General features: G+C 37.3%; 2 protein-coding genes and 1 long non-coding RNA gene across 5 annotated transcripts; 2 read left to right on the top strand and 1 right to left on the bottom strand.

Annotated features, from left to right (window-relative positions):
* Window positions 1–1,034: 1,034 nt before the first annotated feature.
* Window positions 1,035–23,483, bottom strand: LOC135085344 (pancreatic lipase-related protein 2-like). Of its 2 annotated transcripts, XM_063980130.1 has the most exons (10): window positions 23,390–23,483; window positions 21,659–21,928; window positions 21,216–21,350; window positions 20,317–20,689; window positions 19,352–19,500; window positions 18,534–18,632; window positions 17,403–17,549; window positions 16,630–16,828; window positions 15,708–15,845; window positions 1,035–1,175 (listed from the first exon to the last, which is right to left on the bottom strand). In XM_063980130.1, exons 1-10 carry the CDS (start codon window positions 23,439–23,441, stop codon window positions 1,118–1,120), a joined length of 1,620 nt encoding a protein of 539 aa, XP_063836200.1. In that variant the 5' UTR covers window positions 23,442–23,483; the 3' UTR covers window positions 1,035–1,117. The 2 variants fall into 2 exon arrangements, with proteins under 2 accessions (XP_063836200.1, XP_063836201.1); XM_063980131.1 differs by lacking the exon at window positions 21,659–21,928 and having other exon boundaries at window positions 23,390–23,456.
* LOC135085363 (uncharacterized) lies at window positions 3,360–5,894 on the top strand. The gene is made up of 4 exons (XR_010260084.1): window positions 3,360–3,593; window positions 4,141–4,355; window positions 4,533–4,760; window positions 5,520–5,894. It is a non-coding gene; the product is annotated as an uncharacterized LOC135085363 (long non-coding RNA).
* On the top strand, window positions 6,360–11,373 carry LOC135085350 (THAP domain-containing protein 5-like). Of its 2 annotated transcripts, XR_010260081.1 has the most exons (6): window positions 6,360–7,113; window positions 7,348–7,592; window positions 7,810–7,863; window positions 8,276–8,428; window positions 8,900–8,986; window positions 9,104–11,373. XR_010260081.1 is itself a non-coding variant. In XM_063980137.1 (5 exons), exons 1-5 carry the CDS (start codon window positions 7,013–7,015, stop codon window positions 9,016–9,018), a joined length of 672 nt encoding a protein of 223 aa, XP_063836207.1. In that variant the 5' UTR covers window positions 6,360–7,012; the 3' UTR covers window positions 9,019–9,080. The 2 variants fall into 2 exon arrangements, 1 of the variants encoding a protein (XP_063836207.1); XM_063980137.1 differs by lacking the exon at window positions 9,104–11,373 and having other exon boundaries at window positions 8,900–9,080.
* Window positions 23,484–23,851: the final 368 nt, after the last annotated feature.

The following is a 23,851-nucleotide window of genomic DNA, read 5'->3' as shown; positions in this document are numbered from 1 at the left end:
CATTAGCTATGCAGGCATTGTAAAGACACGGTATATTTAAAATTTCATTTAATTTGAACCAGTAGTTTAAGAATTATAACGGGTCAAAGTTACTTAATTTTGTCACTCACTGACTGACTCACCGATCATCAAAATTCTAAGGCACTTCTAGCAGACCTAGAAGCTTCAAATTTGGAATATAAGTAGTGTTTGGTGTATGAATCAAGGAAAAACTAAAATATTTGGGGGCACGGTAGTGCAACCGCCAAGTCGAGTGAAATTTTTCAATTTCGGTCCAGTTTTCTATATACATAACTGCTGTCTACAAAATACAAAAAGAAATGAGATTTGGGGGCACGGTAGTGCAACCGCCAAGTCGAGTAAAATTTTTCAATTTCGATCCAGTTTTCTAGATACATAACTGCTGTCTACAAAATACAAAAAGAAATGAGATCCCATCAAAAACAATACTTGTCAAAAAAACCAAGTCTCGCAACTCAGTTGTTCTACGGTAAAAAGTTGTGAGATCCATGTAATACCAAGTCCAGGCCAGGAAATCTTTAACGTTTTACATAAATAATATATTGACTTGGCCATCGCATGAAAACACGTGTAAATTAAATTATTTAGTGCGATGGCCAAGTCAATAATTTATGTAAAACGTTAAAGATTTCCTGGCCTGGACTTGGTATTACATGGATCTCACAACTTTTTACCGTAGAACAACTGAGTTGCGAGACTTGGTTTTTTTGACAAGTATTTTAATTTTCAGTTAAATAATAATGTCTTGGATTTATCATTTTATCCACATTCCACAATGACTTTTGTTTTGTCACCTGTTATCCGCTTTACACTGGAGGGACCGAGGGAAGGGAAGTCGAACATTATCTTTTGATTAATTTCTTTGTGGGTCCAATGACAGTTTACCCCCGGGACAAACTTGACCTTCACTGGTTGGGTTTTTATTGGCGGTCAATTAGTTGATCCTGGCTACACAGGAATTGCAGGGGTGATGATGATGATGATAATGATGATGATGTATTAAAAAGTACAAGTTTAATTTCAAATAGGTATATTTATTTGCTCCCACGTTTACGTCGTATAATTTATTAAATAATTTTATAAATAATCATGGATCTTAACCCTGGGAGAAGGGAGAGGCGGCGTTGGTAGTCAGGTGATACACTCCCGAGGATCTGAAAGGGGGGAAAGTTTTATATGAGTAAGAAGAAAGATACTGTAAAGTTTCTGGACAACGAAAAAATGGGCATTTCGGGACGGTGGACAAAACTGGACTAACGCCCGTACCTATTCACAAACATTACTAAGACCCGTGTCTTACTATTTTAATTGAAATGGAACGCGAAAGTTTAAAATAATAAGTAGGGTAATTCAAGTGCAATCTGTCATTTCAATCTATTCTATTTGTCATTTAGCTTGTTTAATCTGTGCTGAATAAAGTGCACAATATTTAAGCAGGATATGGTTGCACGCGGATTTTTAGAGAGTTAAATCTTTTGGCCAATAGAAAACGTCATAATAGTTATTATATGAACTGGGATTGGTCAATGACTTTTGAAATTAAAATCCGATGGCCTGAAAAAATCGGTTTTCCAACAAACGTCAGTTACGCGCAAGGAGGTTTAGCTATTTATCCATCGAAGTTAATAAGGGAGAAGACATAAGACTAATTTTATTATTTGCCTGCCGCGACCCGGTTTTTACGAACAATGACGATGACGAACGATGAACCAGTAACGAGGAGCACACTTAGCAATACTTCCAGGTTGCGCCTCGGTATCAATTAAGTAACATTTTCCGTTAAGTTTACTTTATGGCCAACTAAAGGACTTTTGCCGTCTCCATGGACAAACTCGAAGTATGATAACTACAGTCATTGTCAAAATTTTGCACTGCCATTGCCGCTGGATACCATATATCGCTACTATATTCATAGATAATAGACTTTCAGTTAATCGTCAAAATTGACATTGTTTTTTAAATAACAACAAATGGTATGAATTTTTAAATGTGATATTTTTATAAAGGTAAGTCCCCAAAACAACATTTGATAGCCTATTTTCTTTCGTTGGCATCTAAGTTCCTGTTTTCTACATATATGTTACTACTACCTATTGGATAAGTAACTAAGAACTTTGTCGTTTATTCCATGTGAACAAAATCCCTAAAAGCCCATTTGTAATAATATTCTTACTAAACACTACTGAAAAAGGACTAAACTTCTGAGCTATGAACGTATAATCCAGTAGCATTAAGTAGGTAGGTACGTATAGCGACGTTGGAACTTGTTATTTATAGAAGTTAGCTGTTTTATTTTTTTTTTCACAGCAGAAATCTTTATCTTTGTTCTTAATATCTGATCGTACGTATTGTCTTTTAAAATATTACATTTGCCTAAATAAAAATAACCGACCTGCTGCTTATGTAAATTATAATTATTTATAACCCTACTTACAATGCATAACAATCATAATTAGGTATTATAACCCTACTTAACAATGCATAACAATCATAAGATAGTTTGGCGTATAAGTAGGTAGGTAGGTACTATCTAGGCCGAAGGTGGAAGCGATCGACCCGGAAATATTCTCAACCATCTCAATTATCATAATATGTATTTAGAACAGTCCCTCCTTACCAATGATATTATAGATAATACCATTGCTCCTTACCATCAATGCAATCGAGCAGACAAAGGACATTGATAAAAATCGCCCTAAGATTTTCAAAGACTTAGTATGTACCATAATTTTATGTATATTTTATTTATTTACTTGCAAGTGTCCAAACCTATCGGACAAGTTGCAGTTCGAAAAAATATTTTAAAAGTATTTAAACGAAATCAAAGTCACCGACATATTGACAGAGCAGAGACAGAGATGCGCTTTTTTAATTCGATTTAAGTAAATAATGGTATGATCGATTAGACTAGAGTCTAATCATTAGACCTTTAGACGGGCGCAGATCCGCCGCGCCCGCAGCGCTTCAGTGGATTATTGCATTTTATGTATATTTAATCACATTTATTTACCTACATTTACATATTTACTCTTTTCTTTAAGTGTAGACACTGTTTATGTATAAGTCCACTATTGCATGCCGTGGCAACCTATAATTAAGGCAGCACTTAGATTAAGTTAAATACGTTGTAAATATTGATTGTCTTCCAGTGTATGTCTTGTTGGTTGTCCTATTAAATAAATAAAATAAATATTTATAGCAACACAATGTTTAAAAATAAAATTTTTCAAAAACGATCAATTTAATCGATTATGTATATTCTAAATGGACATCCCTATTTGTTAGTCAAATTGTCATTCACTCGCATCACCTTTTCTCTCTCACTCACTCTTGCTGTGTTGCTGTCTTGCTTGATCCTTCTTTGTGATTCGTTTGTGTTTTAGCTTTTATTTTCGGAACTTTATTAACTACAAACTTGGCTATTCAAACGGACTCTGATTGATTGCAATAACGACATACTCAGCCTGGGATTTACTGTTTTTGTGTGGCTCGGCCAAGGCTCGGCTGGTGGTTCTATGGTGTTAGAAAATGAGCAACTTAATTATACACAACAATGGGCAGCACCTCGATCGGTAAGTACCTACATTTTGCTCTGCAATCTTATGAATAAGTACTAGCCTTGCCAAACTTCTGAATTGCCATTCTCATGGCGGGTTGTCTTGAAATGAATGTTCCGCTATTATCTGTGGTTCAACCCTGGACAGTGTGGACAGCCAGGCCCGATTCGATTGTAAGAAACTAGTCGATGGTACAGCGCAATGGAGGCATGAGCGAAACAACAATTATGTTGACAATCCAGCTGGTTTTGGTGTAAATCTAAGGAATTATTTACTTTGACACTATCTCCCTGCTCTCAATGAAAGCTTGTTTTGTTTTGTTTTTTAGAACTAAGACTACTAGATTATTATTTTTTGTAACTAAGTTTGTAACACGTCATAATTAATTATTATAACAACAATGCTTATTTACTAAAGCTGTTTAACCCTACCCTCTGACCCAAAATTCTACTAACAGCACATAATATTGAATTATCATTTTTTTTATGGTTTGCGGCTCAATTTATTCAACGCACAGGAGTATGTGTGGCATGGCATGCAATGAATCTATTTATTTTTACAGGTTACAGCTCATGATCTTATATGCACAACATGTTGGACCCAAGCCCAAGATACAACACAAATGCATCTACTTCAAATCTTAGCAGAAAATGTGTGCTTTGCAGTAGAACACTAGAGCCTAGAACACGTTCACATCAGCTCATGTCCCTGAGAACTAACACTCAACATCATATTAACATCAGGAACATAATTGTGGAACGACTAACTCCATTAGAGGTAATGCACGCTAAAGTCCTTATTTAATAAAATGTTATTGGCTATACAATCAGTCTAATTCTTGTAAAGTTATTGGTTTCTGTAAATTAATACTAAAATAAAATAATTTAAGTGCGGGACATTAAAAAACTGATAATTTTTTTAAACTTATTTCTAATTATTATTATTTTTAAACAGGTTACTGCAAATGACTACATCTGTGGGGCTTGTCACTCATTATTGCAAAGAGATACCACACCTACTTCACAAGACTCTCCAGATATGCCAACCGGTGCCCCGGTAGGTCACCAACAAGTTTGTGTTGGATGTGGTTGTTCATTATTGCGAACTTGAAGTCATTGTTTGGATACAGAGAATAATCAAGATATATTAAACATTGTTCGAAATTGGATTCAACCCAGAGAGGTAAGAGCCCTGCCAGTTTTATAATACATAAAAATAATTATGCCGGTTTATTATAATAATAAAAAAGGTTTTTTCCGAATCAGCCTTCCCATCCTTCAACTCCTTCCATTGCTTTCAATCTGCCACTACTCTCATCCATACAGGTTATACAGGGTGGAAACGATAAGTGATCTCACTCGATTATTTCTAAACTACACAAGATATCGAAAAACTGGTTACTCATCCTGAAAGTGCTTCACGAGCTCTTTCTAACGGTATCAGTAAATAGTTACAGAATTAACTGGATCTATCCGAAAATTCAATGTTTTCAGCCTCCATACTAAATGTATGCCAGCCACACAATATTAAAAGTGTTATAGATCACTTATCGTTTCCACCCTGTATAATACAAATAGACTTATATTATTAAAATATTGCAATATTATTACTTACATAATATTCAACATAATTTTTACTATTATAAAGCCAGTTAAAAATTCCCTGAGCCAAATAAACTCAGTAAAGTTTTATTTATACTTCCTGCATAACAACAGACTACTCTTTTAAACTACCACTATTCTCACTCTCAATCCTCGTTCCTCATTCATCCCTTTCGTTTCCTCCATAGACCAATCATTCCTCATCATTCAGCGTTCAAATCATAAATTATCTTTCATCACTCATCTTACTATTCCGTTACACACAAAAGTCGTTAATCCTATATAAATATTGCTCTTCTTATTGTTGAACTGTGAATCTGATGTTTTATTTTATTTTCAGATTCGTCCTTCAGATCTTCTTTGCCATAGATACTATCAGAGAGCACGAATTACTACAGTTGGTGCTTATTTAATGAAGCTGAGGACCGGTGATTCAGATGACAGAATAGCTACATTACTTGGCATTTCAAGGAGTACTCTTACAAAATATGTAATGAAAGCACGCAGTATGATGGAGGAACATTTCGTACCAGCACATTTAGGGTTACAACATATTAGTAGAGAGGAAGTAGCCCAAAGAAACCTTTATGTTCCAGTCTCTTTTCGGGAAGCCAGGAAACGATTTACCACAAAGAAAGGCTATTGTCATCATGGATGGTACATACATACATTTATGTGCAAAAAAGTAGCAATTATGCATACCAAAAAAAAAACTTATTCCTCCGCTCGAATACCGGTGGTGACAAAAGTTCCCAGAAATTTTTGGTAGTAGATGACCGCTGGGGAGTTTTGTCACCAAGATTTCATAAGATTTTTTGTCTGTGGTTCTTTGTCAATTTGGGCGTGTTCCTTTACATGTATGGACTATTTGCTATTTTTGACATCAACGTTGGTAAATTTAGCGTTATCTGTGATATTTCTTTAATCTGTGAGCGTTTTGTGAGCGATGTAAAAAAATGTTGAAATGGAACACTCTCAGTTTGACATGAGCCGTCAAATGTCGGATTTTTGAAGTTTTTATTTTTTATAGAAGAAATATTCTTCAAGTTATGTTGTGCTCTTATGTTTATCTTACAACACATTAACCAATTGACCTAATGAATAAAAAAAATAAGTAGGTTATCGCTTTAATTACGGAAATAAGACATACTTTAGCTCTCAGTTTGATATGAGCCGTCACACGTCCGATCAGTGGGTAGACACTTCTCATTCAAAAACTAGTCTCTATATGTAGCAATTGATATACAACCTTATCCCTTAAGCAATAAAGTGCATTTTGGATTGATTTCACTACAGCAGGGGAACCCGCGGATCAATACCACCATACTAAAAATAATTGTTAGTGTCCTTATGTTGGTAGTATTGTTAGTTTGACAAATGAAAAAAAATGTCTGTCAATTGAGTTTGAGTTTTTAACCGGCGAATTGATTCGTGTGAAGTTATTTTCTCAGATTTGGTGCAATATTACTGTAAATAAACTTTTCTGTCGTTTACGTTGAGTTGATTAAGTTCCTCCGTATCGGGCGTGATAAAGTTTGCTGTTCAGTGTTATGTTTTTTGTGAGATAGAGACTCTTTTAAATAAGCTGTGTTTCAACTTCTACAGAAGTTTAAACTCTTATTTACTTTTCTGTTTAATGGGTATGTTATCTACTTACTTGAAATATTAGAACTATTACAAATCTATTATTCATTAAAAACAACCCTATGTGATGAAAATGTAAATGTACTTTCAAAACTGGTAAATGCATGAACCAGGGCATTGACACTGGTTGGAGAGAAATTATAGGCTTTGTTTAATTAATACCTATTTCATTTTAGGCTTCTACTGATAATGGAGAGTAGAAACAACAAGAAGTGCGTTATTTGTAATAAGAGGCGAAGTCGTGGTGGATCACCCTTACTTTTGAGTAGGTTTCCTCTGGATTCTGACCGGTAAGTTTCTAATAACACTCATTTATTACAAGATAATTTTACTGATTGTGTAAACTTAAAGGCTGGGATTAATATTTTTAATCATACAGTAAATAACCATAACCAATTTTTAATTTCAGTATTTTGTTTCGTACTCTGTAAATGAATTGCATAACAATACTAAAAGAAATTAGTTGATGAATAAATTTCAGTTTGTTATTCTTTTTCTTTTCTAATAGGTATTTCTTATTTCAGTTGTCGAATGTGGGTTAAAAATGCTGGCATAGAAGACTTAGCATATGTACCTATTGAAAAGTTACACCAACTGAAGTTTGTTTGTGGTGGGCACTTCACTCCTGAATCCTTCAATGCCAAAGGAACTCGGCTGAAGAACTCAGCTATTCCAACACTGGAATTGAGCAATCCCATCTTGCCAGATGAAGTTTTGACAGAGTTTCCTCTTCATGTAAAAGACTCCAATAAAGAAAACCTCAAGACAGGTATGATGATGACTTCAATTATTTTTTTTAAATTTAATTTACTATCAATTTTTCTGAATTATTTAGATGTCTTAATTAATTTTCTTTGGTTTCCAAAACAAACCAACCGAATGCAATTTAACAAGGTTCTTTCTTTGTAACCACAAACATGTGTTGTATGCTTATCAATAAATAATATATAATTTCAATTATTAATTATATCTATACTTTGTTACAGTTCTTTATGATCATTCATATTGCATTCCAAAGAAGTCAAATCCAGTTGAACGAGGTATGTTTATCTAAAATTATACTAATAATATAAAAAGGAAATAATATTTAATTGTTTGTTTGTATTTGATCGGCTCCGTAACTCGAAGCCAAGATAGCCTAAAGTGCGGGTTAGAACCCCACAGCTTGAATATTGTAGTAAACCCACTCGTAACACAATTTAGCTTAGAATGTGTGTTGAGTTAGAGGGACTTTAGTAATTTGTGTAATACAAATTCTTCAAAAAAAGTACCGGACCAATTTGAAAAATTTTAGGCAATCTACATTAATTAGCCAGGTCAGCTAGTTTAATAATATTTATAAGCTAGTAATTTTTAATGTGAGCAAGACATGTACTAGACTGATTGTACCCTAAAGTTGGGTAAGAACATGACATTTTATTACCCAATTCACATTTCATTATCTGCTTTCAGTTCCCCTTACAACTACAACCAAACAACTAAATTCAACATGTTTGGGAGCTGTGGATATACCAGATTCTGGTATTTCTGCGAAAACAACTTTTGAACCTCTTCCTTCTACTTCCAATGCACCAGAACATATGACCTATAAACCCATTACTCATGGTAAGTGTACAAACTAATTATTTACCTTCTAAAATATGCCTTCTCTCAAACTAAAGAATGCCACCCTGGATGCGTTCTGCAGTCTGCAGTCAGGTCAAAATGAACTTATATGTACAACATTCTAGGTTTCTGTACATTTTATATTAATGCTATTTGACCGTGCGGATACGAACAAAGAACGCAAAGCACACGTGACTGATTGCCTTATCACGACCACTTACAGATTGTCTTGACATACCCGCAGACCGCATCCAGAATGCAGAACATTAAAACCTCTAAATGCCTTTAATTTAATATTATGTCATTGTTATTGAAGGTGGGCCCACGCTTCATATTTTATGAGAAGAGCTATCATTATCCTGTCTTTGCATTTTTTTAAAACTTGATAATGATTGATTGATTTGGAAATAATATGTTTCATAAAACAACAAAATAAATTTTAAACTAATTTGCATATTTATAATATTTCAGATGATAAAAACATTTGCCATCAAGATGCACAGGCAGAAATATTAGTCCACAGTTATAAAAGACCTAAGAAAAACATTGAAATGAAAGGTAAGATAAAACATCCTAATTTAAAAAACTAAGTAAAATTGCTGATTAATTAACCAATATTCAATTCAATTTGCTTTAATGTTGTTTTTTTTACTAATGGAAATGTTTTTATTACAGACACTTCATCAACATTTACAATTAAAGAGAAGAGGCTTTGGCGACAGTTACAAAATGCAAAAAAAACAATAAGGAATATAGCGAAGTCAAGAGTGAATTTAGACAAGTTAGATTCGGAAGTGCTGACATCGTTAGTAAAGGATGTAGTGCAGAATAACAAAAAAAAGTCACAAGGAAAAAGGTGGACTTTAGCCAACAAAATATATGCTTTGGCTATATTTAAACGGTCCCCTAAAGCATACCGCTATATGCAAAAGCTGTTTACGCTACCAAGCACTAAAACGCTCCAAAGGATTTTAAAAAATATACCAATGGAGCCTGGTATAAATAAAAATATAATTGATATGTTAGAGGCAAAAGCATCAAGTATGCCAAAGGAAAATAAATATTGCTCGTTAATATTTGACGAGATGGCGTTAAAGAAACGGATAATTTATAACGAAATTGCTGATAAAGTGGATGGCTACGTGGATTATGGAGAGGGCGAGAACATGGGACGAGAAAAGAAAATTGCAGACCATGCGTTAGTGTTTATGATACAGGGTGCTAAACATAAATACAAGCAATATATTGCGCACTATTTTGTGGAAGGCACAATATCAACAGCAAAACTGGCAAAAATTATATCGGACATCATCAAAAAATTAAAAGAAATCGGATTTATGGTTCTAACAACAGTTTGTGATCAGGGATCTACAAATATAGGAGCTCTTAACATGTTAAAAAGAAACTGTGGACAAGGCATAGATAGCAACTTTTTCTCTGTAAATAATGACAAAATTTTTATAATCTATGACATCCCTCACTTGTTCAAATCATTACGAAACAATTTCTTTAAAAGTGGAAATATGTCTTTCGATGGAAAAATTGCACAATGGAGGCATTTGGTAGTTGCAGAAGAACACAACAGAATTTTTTTAAATTTTAAAAAACTGAATAGTACCATTGTAAATCCAACATTCAAAACTAAGATGAGGGTGAAGTATGCTGCGCATGCTCTGAGTAATACCGTGGCAGCTATTTTAAAAATGATGGCATGGAAAGAAGTTTCTGATTGCAATGATACAGCATTTGTGATTGAACAGTTAGATAAACTATTTGATTGTACAAATGGTCCATCATCTTTAAATGACGTAAAGAAAGGGATCCGGGAAAATGTTTCCACATCAAGTAATCACATTGAGTCTTGGACCTTTTATACTGATAAGTTAAAAACCATAAAATTTATAACAGCAGAAAACACGATACTAAAAAATGTTAAATGCGTAAAGGGATATCAAATATCTATCAAATCCTTAAACGATATTTGGGAAAAGTTAAAGAATGAAGGGTTTAAATATATGAACCTTAGACAGTTTAACCAAGACTCTCTGGAAAACTTATTTGGAATCATTAGGCAACACAGTGTAACCAATAGAAATCCCACTATCACGCACTTTACTGCAGCGCTTAAAACAAGCATGGTTACTGGGCTGAAAGTGCCTCATAGCAGAAGTGCTAATTGTGAAGCAGACAACAATAAACATATGCTGGAATATAAAGACATTTTAAAAACTAATTTAAAAACAACAGAAATAAAAATTAATGTTCAAGATTCCACAGACACTGAATTTTATCCTGTGTTGTCTATCCCGGACCCTGAAAACTTAGAACAGCCCATTGAAAATTTGTGTAGCCTTGAAAACCAACCAGTAGTATATGTAAGCGGGTATTTAGCTGCCAAACTATTACAGAACAGTTCTTGTTTAATTTGTGAAGAGTGTTTGAGCGTGAAAACTCCTGTTGACAATGATTTGTATGCATATATATCTCTTCGCGAATGGTGGCATGATAAAAAAAGTCTCGTTTATCCAACAATTCAATTATGTACCACCGTAAATGAAGCTAAACAATTTTATCATGACCATATTGCCGACCAGATATATATGGAAAATGTTGGAAAATTCATTTTCTTAATGTTGAGTACAAATTGTAATTTTAGTTGGTTTAAATGTCAACAACATAATAAAGAAATTTATGATAAGATGTTTAAAATATTAAGTTACCTTTTTCTAAGAAAAAGTTGTAAAATCATTAATGACAGCTTCATAAAAAGTGAAAACAATTTTGCTGACAAAAGTAAAAAAGCACAGCAACAAAGCATTGAAAAGTAATCTTGAGGCTGAGGTTCGATCAGCTGATAAGAAAATTAAAGATGTTTATTGTTTATAAATAAAAATCCTATTTTTTCTTAGAAAAAGTTGTGAAAATAAAAGTTTACAAAATTATCATTTCTGTTCTTTGTTATAATTTTCAATAATTCCTCATGCCTACAACTGCTATGTCATGTTCAATACTTATTGTAATATACCTATTTTATTTCGAAATAAATAATTTACGTTACAAAACTTCGTTTTACTTACACATAGTATAAAATAAAAATAGTAATCATTAAAATATTGAAGGTTCCTATACTAGATATCGATATGCAATTACAACCCTAGCAAAGTATCGATAATCGATAAGTTATTACGAACGTCACTAATACTGTCAGAAAATAAGGCATTATGTTGGTAGCTCCGCCTGTAGTTTGTGCGGTTGGTAAAGATTTGCGGGTCGTTCTCTAAAATGCATATGTGTGCGTGAGCTCAAAAAATATCTATGGAGTGCCGTCTCTTACTCTTTTATGCTCTTTGCGTCCGATTTTTAAAGTTTTTATTTTTTATAGAAGAAACATTCTACAAGGTAAGTTGTGCTCTTATGTTTATCTTACAACACATTAACCAATTGACCTAATGAATAAAAAAAATAAGTAGGTTATCGATTTAATTACGGAAATAAAACATACTTTAGCTCGAGTATTAGCCATTTCTACAGCTAGTTTCGACTTTCATAGTTCATTGTAATTAATAATGTACATAAAAAGCAACGATAACAACACTGTTTGAAAGCTACATTCATCTGCTATCATAAAAACGGCACTCCATTCATAGCCTTTCTAAGAAGCGGTCATAAACATTAGTTTTTACGACTAGGGTCCCACGCGCGGCGGGTGACGTCATGCGGTCGGTATTCAAGGCCGTTTTTTGTTTATGCGTCAGGTGTGCAAGCGGCTACAAATATCGGAATCTCGTTAAACCATTTATGGTACTTTGTTGTGATGGCGACATCATTGATGTATTGGGCCCATATTTAATAGAAAATGTAGAACATGACCATTAATAAATAATAAGTACCTACATACGTATTTTCATTTATACCTCTTAGATTAATAAAACCTAGATAGATAGTCAGTGCACGAAAGGTGAGGCAGTTTTTAGGGAGCCGGCACGGCTTACCCGTAAACGTCACATGAACTGTCAAAGTGAAAAATTGGTAAACACGTCCGACGAATTTTAATTAATTAAAACGGGTTGTGCTGTGAAAGGGTGTCTAAAATACATCAGAAAAACAAAAGAAAGTGACCAGTGTTACATTTCATAAGTAAGTACTACGATTCGACGCGTATTTTGCTTGAATTTGGCTTTCAAAAATTAAATACGGGAATGATACCAGTAACAAGAAAATTTATTTCCCAATTGTTCGCCGTACAAATACACTTCCTTTTTTATGAAATCGAGACTTTTAAGTCGATTTATCTTATTGTTATTAGGTAGGTACTTTGAATTCAATAAATAAGTAAGTACATGATGCGTTTTGTTTTTGTTAATTATAAAATTATTAAAAACGTATTAAAAATTTCCCTACTTTCGGGAAAATCGCCTTCACTGTCTACACTCCCCAACAAAATTGACACTAATGACATAAGATTTTTGCCTCACTCTTGACGAAGCGTTTGTATGAAGACTATCCATCTAGGTTTTATTAATCTAAGTTATACCTACATAACTGCCTACTTACCCTTGGGTCGGAATAAAGATATTTTTGGATTTAAATGTAAGTAAAATATATTAACTTCTTTTTAAAAAATGTTTGGCTTTTCCGTAGGCATTCCTATTTTTCCAATACGCAAAGTTCTATTTGCTGCTATTCATACGGTTTGACAAAGGGTGTTGCTTGTGTAGGGGCCAGGGGACGCGATGACAGATGAAAACTGCTTATTTCAAACTGCACTGTTTTTAATTGCACACAAATCACATACATACTATGTACATTGAGAGTGACCGACAAAAAAGGACTGACAATTTTTTGCACAATCGGTTCGCTCCTTCCCCTCCCCGCCGCCGTGCCCGCCCCCCCTCGCGCGTGGCGCCGCAGGGCGGCGGGTAGCGGAACCAAATGAATTTAAATTTTAGGCGCGAATGAGTTTAAATTTTAGGCGCGTCGCTAACAAAGGGGTTCTTTATCGATCTACGATTTAAAGTGTAATTAAGACGTCTCTCCTACATATCTATACCTACTTATAATAAATCTGTAGAGAGGTCAATTCTGTACATGAAATATAATTTTCAAAATAACTATCAGGGGGTGATACTGATGCCAAAAATGCAATCAGTAAAATTTTTGTCTGTCTGTCTGTCCGTCTGTATGTTCCTTATAGAAACAAAAACTACTCGACGGATTTTAACGAAACTTGGTACAATTATTCTTCATACTCCTGGGCAGGTTATAGTATACTTAGGAATTCTCACGGGAACAGGAATTAGCGGGAAAATCCTTTTGTATGAAAAATCTAAACCGCTTAAGTTAGACGCTTTAAATTTCGCACGTAGGTACTTTAGTAAACTAATTCCCACGGGAACGGGAATTCGCATTATTATACATATAATTCTTGACAATAAATAGTTTTATTAGCAACTAGCGGCCGCCCGCGACTTCGTACGCGTGGATCCCGTTTTACCCCTTCATCTATCTTACGCGGTTTAGATTTTTTCGTTCAAATGTTTTTTCCCGTTCACGTGGGAATTTTGCAATATCCTGTTGTAACTAAGCTTTAAGTTTATTAAGATACCTACATGTCAAATTTCAAGCGTCTAACTTAAGCGGTTTAGATTTTTCATACAAAAGGATTTTCCCGCTAATTCCTGTTCCCGTGGGAATTCCTAAGTATACTATAACCTGCCCAGGAGTATGAAGAATAATTGTACCAAGTTTCGTTAAAATCCGTCGAGTAGTTTTTGTTTCTATAAGGAACATACAGACAGACAGACAGACAAAAATTTTACTGATTGCATTTTTGGCATCAGTATCACCCCCTGATAGTTATTTTGAAAATATATTTCATGTACAGAGTTGACCTCTCTACAGATTTATTATAAGTACCTACCTATAGAAGATAGAAAATGGAAATGTACTTCTGTTATGCTAATAACCTCAAAATCTGAAGCATTTTTCCTATTGTAACGAATCTCCCGCTTATCCGTGCTTTAAGTATCTACACTAATATTATAAAGAGGAAAACTTTGTTTGTTTGGTTGTAATGAATAGACTCAAAAACTATTGGACCGTTTTTATTAAATTCTTTCACCATTCGAAAGCTACATTATCCACGAGTAACAGGCTAAATTTTATTTTGGAAAATAATAGGGTTCCGTAAAATATGTAGGTACCTAATGTAGGCCACGCGCGCGAAGCCGCGAGCGAAAAGCTAGTGGAGTATAAGGTGACAATCGTTAAGTAATTTCACATATAAAAATCATTATTTCATTGCTTGGGGGTCTTGGGGCGAACGATGTATGGACGCAGAACAATATCCTTTATTTTCAAATTTAAGCAAAAAGCATTCTGTGGTTATAAAATACCTATGCTTATTTGCACCTAGTTTATCAATCACCATGTTAATTCCATGCTTTCTATCCAGTCGACTGCTCTAACGACAAGGGTGGGCAGTCGTTGAGATGACAGCGCGAAAATCGTCGGCATCCACTAATTATGACCCTTATGTACCACTATATTGACAAAGTTCTCCGTCTTCGTACGCGATATTGGAAATTTGGCATCTACCATCGGCTGATCTGACATTAGGCGTAGTCTGGCTTTGATATTCAATTTTCAACTGTATTACCTTGACAATCAGTTCAAAATTGATTACTAGAAAATTATTTGACAGACGATTTCTACTCTCGACAAATGCATTTGAATTAGCCCAAAGGTCTCACAGTGCACGTGGACGCACAGGGTGACACACGAACCAGACACAGAGCTCTATTCAACGCTGTGCGTTCAATTGCTGCTTCACTTAAGCAAGCATCGTTTGTGTATATGGGTGATAGTTACTGAACAATGTAAAATTGGGCATTTCGGGACGGTGGACAAAACTGGACTAAATCTCTGGACACTGCTAGACTCTGGACTACGTTGTGGACATAATTGGACAGAAGACTCTACAGTATACATACTGGACATTCTAAAAATCAGAAACTTATCCCTTTATAGTTAAACTAGCTTGCCACCCGCGGCTTCACCCGCCAGGAATTTTGTCTGACACAGAAAAACTTTATCGCGTTTCAAAAACCGGGATAAAAACTATCCTATGTCCTTTCCCGGGACTCAAACTATCTCTACTATGCCAAATTTCATGAAAATCGGTTCTGCGTATGGCCATTGTGGAAATCATTGGGGGAGGCATGTTCAGCAGTGGACGTCCTATGGCTGAAATGATGATGATGAGTTTTTAAGTCCTTACCCAATCTTAGGGTTCAGTCCACCCATGTTGAGAGTTTCAGGTCCTTCACAGTTGCCTTCCAGAGCCTCTTGGAAGTTGCTGCACTGGACACCAGTGAAGCCTCCAGTCCGGACAGACTCGGCGAAGTAGTAGACAGCCCTGGAAGTGGAAAAAGTTACGGTTAGAAAGAGGGTAGATATAGAGGGGATGGTGGGTTGAGGGGGTGTGAGGAGGGAGGATAAGGGGTAAATGAGAATGTGGGGAGGGAGGATAACGTGTAGAAGGGGATATGAGGAGAGAAACAAATGGTACGAGTAGGCGCACACCGTTGATTTTTCGTCGGCCGATAGTTTAGTCGGGCTGTTGATCAGTATGGGCATGTATGGGAGTGCGCACACTACGCCGATTCGATTTGGCCGATTCTTCATACAATTTGAAATCGGGCACAACTATCGGCCAACTAAAAATCAACGGTGTGCGCCTACTCTAAAAGAGAATATGAGGAATATAGGGATAAAGAAAATTAAATGTGAGAAGAGAGGATTATGAAGAGCAGGGAATATTGTCAAATTGGCCTCTTCTCAGCACTGGCCCATTTATTGTCCCAAAGCAGTGGTAGGGTTAATACTGAGATGTGTAAAAGTGCTTTTTAAAAGCCTATTTGCAAAAATAAATGAGTTTTATGAGTATTTTTTAAGAGAGTAATGACATTCCTCAAATGATGATAAGTAAAGAGAATAATATTATGTAGGTTTGGGACGCATAAAAGTGCTCTTTAGAGGAGCCTATTATGTTACACAAACATAGTGAGAAGGGAATATAGATAGAGAAAGAGCGATTAGGAGAGTAGCTCGGAATATACCCAAGCTCAAGGGCTGAGTGTAGCTAGACTGGGTCGTACTGCAGTGGAAACTAAATACCCTGGATGATGACGTAGATTTACCTGAGGCGGTTGCATGCGCTGTCCCCAGCACATCCAGGCATGTTACTACCCCCGTTGGGGTAGAAATCTGCATCCCCCAAGGGTTGAGTGTAGCTAGACTGGCCGGCGTCGGTGTGAATGACCTCGGTGTACTGCGCCACTTTGGGGTTCAAGGGGGGTAGGATGCTGGTGATGGATGGGCCTTGGGATGGGTCCAGAGCTGGAAGAATAAGAATAAGAATAGCTTTATTGATGTAAATACACCGTAACATTTGTTAGTAAATGAGAACGCAATCAATTAGTTTCTTTAGGTTGGCTTTATTGTTTAGTTTAAACGTTTCATGTTGGCAGCACTTTTTTCTCTCTCTCGCCATCTTTCTTCCTGTAAACGTGTGAAGTCTCGAATATAATAACGAAATATCAACAACATTATATTGAAACCCTGACTCCTAAACTAGTGTGAACTGTATTTCAGAAAAAGAAAGGGAAGTGTATTATTTCTTATAGTTTAGTCTTGTCATCAGGTAGCGGGACTATTTTCCATCTCTAGGTCTGCAAATACTTACTTTGCGAGTCCGATGATAGTTTAACTTTCCCCCGGGACAAACTTGACCTACTGGTTGGGGTTTTATTTGGGGTCAAGCTTAAGATCCTGGCTACACAGCGGTGGAAGCAATCTACAAATTGACCGCCAATAAAAACCCAACCAGTGAAGGTCAAATTCCAAGTGTCCCGGGGGAGGTTAAACTGTCATTGGACCCGCAACGGGAAAAAAGAACGGGAACTGTACTCACCGGTGATGTATCCAACTTTACGGTCCAAGAGACGACCGATGAAGCCAACGTTTAGAGCACCAAGACCGACTCCGATGAGGTGGAAGTTGGCGAGGTCACCTCGACTTTGGGTCGACAGCCAGGAGATGAATCTGGAAATGAAGACACCTGGAAACAAAATCATTACAGGTGATCGAGGTGACAATAGTCCAACGGTCAGTGTCGGCCTGCCGATATGAGGGTCGGTAGTTCGAACCCTGTCGTGCATCCGCTAGAAGAAAACAAACACCGAATCCTGAACTGTGTTTTGTCAATGTTCTACTAACATTTAATTTTTGGTAATAAGAATAAGTGCTATATGAGAATTTTGATTGCCAAAGTTGCTATACAGGCATCAACAATGAGGGCTATCGTTTTAGCGCTCACCAGTTAGCGCCACTGTAGAGTAAGGTCCTGTCACTTGCTAGTAGCGAAGACAGTGGCACCAACTGGTGAGCGCGAAAATGGTAGGAGGACTATCGCATTTGCACTCATCAAGATGGCGCCACTGTAGAGTAAGGTCCTGTCAATCGCCAGGGGTGCCAACTGTTAAATATAAAAACGATAGCCCTCATTGGTGTTACAGCGTGCTATAACTCTCTTTAAATCTAATGTTGGTTCACGATTTATAAACTCAGGTTGATAAAAAAGTGATATAACAGGATGAGTGATAATTTAGAATTTAGAGGTACAATAGTGCTATTGGAGTCATTGTTTCCACTTGGTATGTTTAGTGGCCCAATGTTTATTTGGCCCAGCTCGGCCTTATGCAGAAATTTCTGAAGTCCTCTTAAAAAAGCCTACAGTGCTTTGCGTGTCCAATATTATAACGCCTTCAGGGCGCCGTTGCGGCTACCGCGGTTTTGTAGTGCGTCTGCGATGTTTGCGTTGGCGGGCGTAGATAGCTTTGAAGCTATCATGCGGAAAAAGTGCGCATCATTACTGAATAGAGTGTCTATGATCGGCCACATGCTCAGCAGGACGAGGGAGGTCTGTTTTAGAAAGAAGATACTAACATTAACCTAAGTTTTTACTAACATTTATGGATCTATGTTATCTGAATTAAATACTTTTTATTTTTATTTTAGAAAAAGAACTGAAGGATGATCTTACCAGAGGCCGCAGAGTAAGCAGTGGAGAGAGCTGGCGATTCGTTGGCACCTCTGCTCCAGTCAACCACAATGATGTTGACATCAGCAGCGGCGAGGATGGCTGGAATAAAGAAGGGTGTGTTAAGCCAAGTAAATAAGCATCTTATGTGGTTATAATAAAAGTGCTCAGCGGCACGGAATTTGGCCCAAGCCTAAATAACCAGATATGAGACCAAATAGGAGTGGTATACCTAAGTTTCATGTGACATGTTAACAGAACTATTGTTTTTGTTAATTTAAGAAGCTAGATTTATAAAAAAAAATGCGTCTGTTTAAGTTTTGTGTCTCTAGAAACGCATTTCGTAGTTGGGGCGCAAAGAGTACGGGTAAGTTTAAATTCAGTATTAAATGTTGTAAGGATTTGCTTAGAAGTCAAGGGCGTACGCTGCGGGAGATGGCTGAAACTTTAAATTTATCGAGTAAAAACTTAAAATATGCATTAAAAAGGCATGAACAGACCGCCCTTTACACAAGAAGACCAGAGAGTGAGGAATTACTAAGGTGTATGCCAGCGCGCGATGACCGGATTATCTTACTTGCAATATCAAGGAATCGGATTCTCACTACGGTTGAGATACGCTAGCGTTAACAATCAGCAAGCCCAGTGAATGAGTGCTACTACATCCTGGGAAAAATGTGAACGTCAGGCGTCCCCAACCCATCTGGCCAGCGTGGGGAGTGTAGACCAAATCCTCCATTTGCTTCTGGTAAATTAGACAGAGTGTCTCCTGCTGTGGATACTAAATGACCTGATGATGATGAAGAAGTTATAAGACTTACCAGGCACAAGGATAGCGTTGAACTGAGAAGTAGCTGCGCCAGCGATGTCGTGAACCAGGACTTTGGTAGGGCGGGAAGCGTCGTAGTTGGTAGATGCCAGAAGGTTGGCGTTCTCGTAGAGAAGAGGCTGGCTCATTTGGGGATTAGCCCTGAAAGTAAAAAAATAATATCATTAGAATAGAATAGAACAGATAACCTTTATCTCTAAATATATATAACTCAAAGGTGACTGACTGACTGACTGACTGAGATAGTGATCAACGCACAGCCCAAACCACTGGGCGGATCGGGCTTAAATTTGGCATGCAGGTAGATGTTATGACGTAGGCATCCTCTAAGAAAGGATTTTATGAAACTCCAGCCCTAAGGGGGTAAAACGGGATCCTCGCGTACGAAGTCGCAGGCGGCCGCTAGTTCACCATATATTTAGGTGCATACATGTGTTTAACTTTATTGAGGCATGCTGAAAAGGACACCTCAAGTCTTTCATAAGTCGTGAAGTCACGAAGCTGGTTTTCAGAGGGTTTCAAACCAACGCACGATGTTTCATTATTGTTTTGTTAGATACACTCTGGGGGTTTGGCTTTTGATTGGTTTCGAACATTTTTGATGATTTTCAATTTATTTTCACTAATCATAACATTGTATGAATTTTGACTGATTGATTGGTAAAATTTAATTAGGCGAAACCTCTTTTGACTAACGCCCTTGGTCAAAACCACTTTAGACCTAATTTAGACTGGAAAAATCAGTCAAAAATAATATTGTCAAAACCACTATTGGCTGATTTTTGCAAATGGTGTCAAATAGTGGTTTTGACTGAATTATGAGTTTTGACCATTGAAGTAATATTACTACGTAGTACATTATAACTCAATGGTTTTGACTGTAACAGTTACAATCGTATAAGTTTTTATAAATTATTATAAAATAATTAATAATTTATTATCAAATATATCCTTTACCTGGTGAACAGATGAAACTGGTTGTCACGTATGGGGTTGTACGGCAAATTGGGGATCGTTGGGGGCCATGGGATGCCTTCAGGGTGGGTTGGGGGCCATGGGATCCACTCAGGGATCTGTGGTGGCCAGGGGATCTCAGGGATCTGAGGCGGCCAGGGGATCTCAGGGATCTGTGGCGGCCAGGGGATCCATTCGGGGTGACTTGGGGGCCAAGGAATCCATTCAGGGATCTGTGGGGGCCATGGGATCCATTCAGGTTGCGCCGGGGGCCATTCAAAGTCACTGGGCCACCACCAGGGAGCATCTTCGGGGAACCATTCTGCTGGGGGCCATGGAATCCTTTCGGGATGCGATATCTTGCTATCAGAAGTGGCTGAAAAAGCAAACAGCGTTTTGGTATTTAAAAGCCCCGTAGAAAAAAAGGAAAATAACACTATTATCTTTTCATTCCTTTAGTTACTAAACACTTGAAAAATTAATGAACTTTTGAATAGCAATAATCTAAATCTAAAAGAATCCTAACATCATCATACAACCCCATCGAGCTAACTGCGCACCTCGCTGGAATGCGACTCTCCCTCGCACTCACCCGCACACCTCCCCGCGTTCGTCCCGTCCGTACCAGAGCGTCAATATGACGTCACAGCTGCCAGGTGCCCAGTTAACTCGATGTTGTAATTTTACTTGGTTGTGTAACATTCAAATTCATTTAACAGAAATTACACATCCATTCTAATGGACATTCTAAAACATCTATTTTTTTTATCCACGAGGAAGCTCTTGGCCTGTATCTCACCTGATGGTAAGTGATGATCAGGCCGAAGGTGGAAGCGAGCTTAACCCGGAATCCTCAACCACAGAGGATTCTATGTTTTAAATAATTGGTCAAATCAAATTACCTTCAGCGTTAGAGGGCCAGGGGATGCTTGCGGGCCACCATGAGGGTCTCTCAGGCTTCTCAGTCTTCTGTAGGGGCCAAGGGACGTTCTCTGGCAACCAGGAAGGCCGCTTGTCAGTGGACTTGGCTTCAGCAACTGAAATAAAAATGAAATTATCTTTCTCTATACAAAAGCGAAAGGTCACTAACTCACTCACTCATCACAAAATCTCAGAAACTACAAGTGCTAGGAGTCTCAAATTTTGCATGGAGGTTCCTTTTAGAACATAGGTGCTCACTAAGACGGGATTTTGCAAAATTCAACCCCTAATGGGGTAAAACAGGGTCCTCGCGCACAAAGTCGCGACAACAATCATGAATGAAATTCAAAGAGATGTCAAGATGATACTGAATAAACATCTCTTCTTTCTTTATTTTTTTTTCATCAATTTGAAATCAGGTCACCTTGCGCAGCAGTAGGCCAGGGAATGTTCTCGGGCCACCAGGAAGGCTTCTGTGGGGGCCAGGGGATCGATTCCGGGTGACTTGGGGGCCACGGGATCGATTCCGGATGGGTTGGAGGCCAGGGGATCGATTCAGGATGGGTTGGGGGCCAGGGGATCGATTCAGGGTGGGTCGAGGGCCAGGGGATCGATTCAGGGTGGCTCGGGGGCCATGGTAGCTGTGCGGGCCACCAAGATGGCCGTCTGTCGTCCTTCCCCTGGGGGGGAAAAGCTGGAAACAAGAAATTGTATTTAGCAACATAAACGACTTCCATTCAGGAAAATTCAGAAACGAAAACCTAGAATTAGGAAATCAGAATTCAGGGTTTAGTCTATTAAATCAAGACTATGAAAACAAAGCATCAAATGAAGGCAATGATGATAATGTTGAATGATAATCAGATAAATATAATGAATGAAACTGTTGATAGCAAAGGCTGTAAAAATAGTAAACTACTGTAAAGAACCGCCCATTGTGGAAATCATTGGGGGAGGCCTATGTTCAGCAGTGGACGTACTATGGCTGAAATGATGACGATGATGAATAAAATATTGCACTGTACACAATAGGTATTTACTTAATTGAAAAAGAGGTTGACAAAGGTGACTCAGTTTCTTCCGCCACTTCTTCTCAGCACCAGCCCATATGTTGTCCCGAAGTGGTGGTAGGGCAAGCTATATTTGGGACGTGTATAAGCGCCCTGGAAAGGGCCTAAGTATTGAATAATAGCTTTGACTTGGCACTTAATGGTTTAAACCATTTGGTAACGAAAGAAGTTTAAAAGACTGTATAAAGTTAAGATTTAGAGAGAAAGTCATGATGACACTTTAAGACTGATTTAAGATCTTGATTACGCAGGATAAAGAAAGATTGGTGTTAAGGCAATCGAAAATGTTACAATGCGGGTATTAAAATATTTTGACGTGCTTAGATGCCCTCAATGTGCGAGGAAGTTTGCCGCAAAGATCGGCTACATAAGCCATTTTCGGAAGCACTAGCGCAGCCAAGACAGGAGTCGAAGTGGTTGCCATGGCCGAAATTAGTCGGATGAATGGATCAATATAATTTCGATAAGACGTTACCAAAACAAAACGTGGTCGCCCCAAGAAAACTTCGCGGCGCACTGTAACAGACGAGGCGAAAAAAATTGGCAAGACTTGGAACGAGATCAAACGCGAAGCTCAAAACCGAACGCGATGGAGGACTGTTGTGCCCCATCTAGGGGACATAGGACATTAAAAGTCAAGTAAGTCAAAACAGAACGTGTATCTTCTTATGGCATCAAAAACATGGTTAACACTAAAGAAAAGAGGGCACTAGAACCAATAAAATTTGTTGATCTTGGAATTATACGAGTAGGTAATTTATTATTTCAAGAACAGTCAAAACTGTACGAACATTTTTTTAAATATAAAAATGTCCCAGAAACCAGTACGTATCCAAATTTTGTTAATTAATATTTCAGCAAAAGATTTTATTTTAAATGTAACTGTTCAAACGTATACAATAGTAAACCACATAACATATTTGCAAATGAGCACATTCACAATGATGATGATGATGATGAACGAAACCCAAAAAGATTCAATTCTAAAATGAGACTTGGTTGAATTTCCATAGAGCGATCACTGCAGACTCCTCATCATCACTATGATCATGATGATGATGATGATGATGATGATGATGATTTACCTAGCACTGCTGCCAGTCCGAAAAGCAGGAGGATGAGTGAACTCCTCGCCATGGTTCTGCTTATGATGATTTGACTCTCTCAATGCTTTATATACAAATTCATTTAGATTTCTAATCTTGATAACGTGTTTAATCTTCTTATCATATTTTTGTATCATATATTTGCAATTACTGAAGATAGCATATGCGGTGTTACGAGGAAAAACTTACGCATAATTTCGATGGGGGTTCCTTTATTTTTACCCATGGATCTACCTGCCTTGCTTGGAACTGAATCTTGGGAGAGAGCGTAGGTACTGCTCAAGACTCTTCTCTCATTGCGCATTGTAATAAATTACCTAGGTAATATTTGATGCACTTACTTTTCAAGCAAGGACTGATTAATTTCGTTGCGGGTCCAATGACAGTTTAACTTTCCCTCAGGACAAACTTGACCTTCACTGGTTGGGTTTTTATTGGCTG

This window comes from Ostrinia nubilalis, chromosome 28 (genome assembly GCF_963855985.1).
Source record: "Ostrinia nubilalis chromosome 28, ilOstNubi1.1, whole genome shotgun sequence".
Classification (NCBI taxonomy): Eukaryota; Metazoa; Arthropoda; class Insecta; order Lepidoptera; family Crambidae; genus Ostrinia; species Ostrinia nubilalis.
The sequence above is the reverse complement of the archived record's forward strand: the minus strand, read 5'-3'. Positions and strand labels throughout refer to the sequence as shown.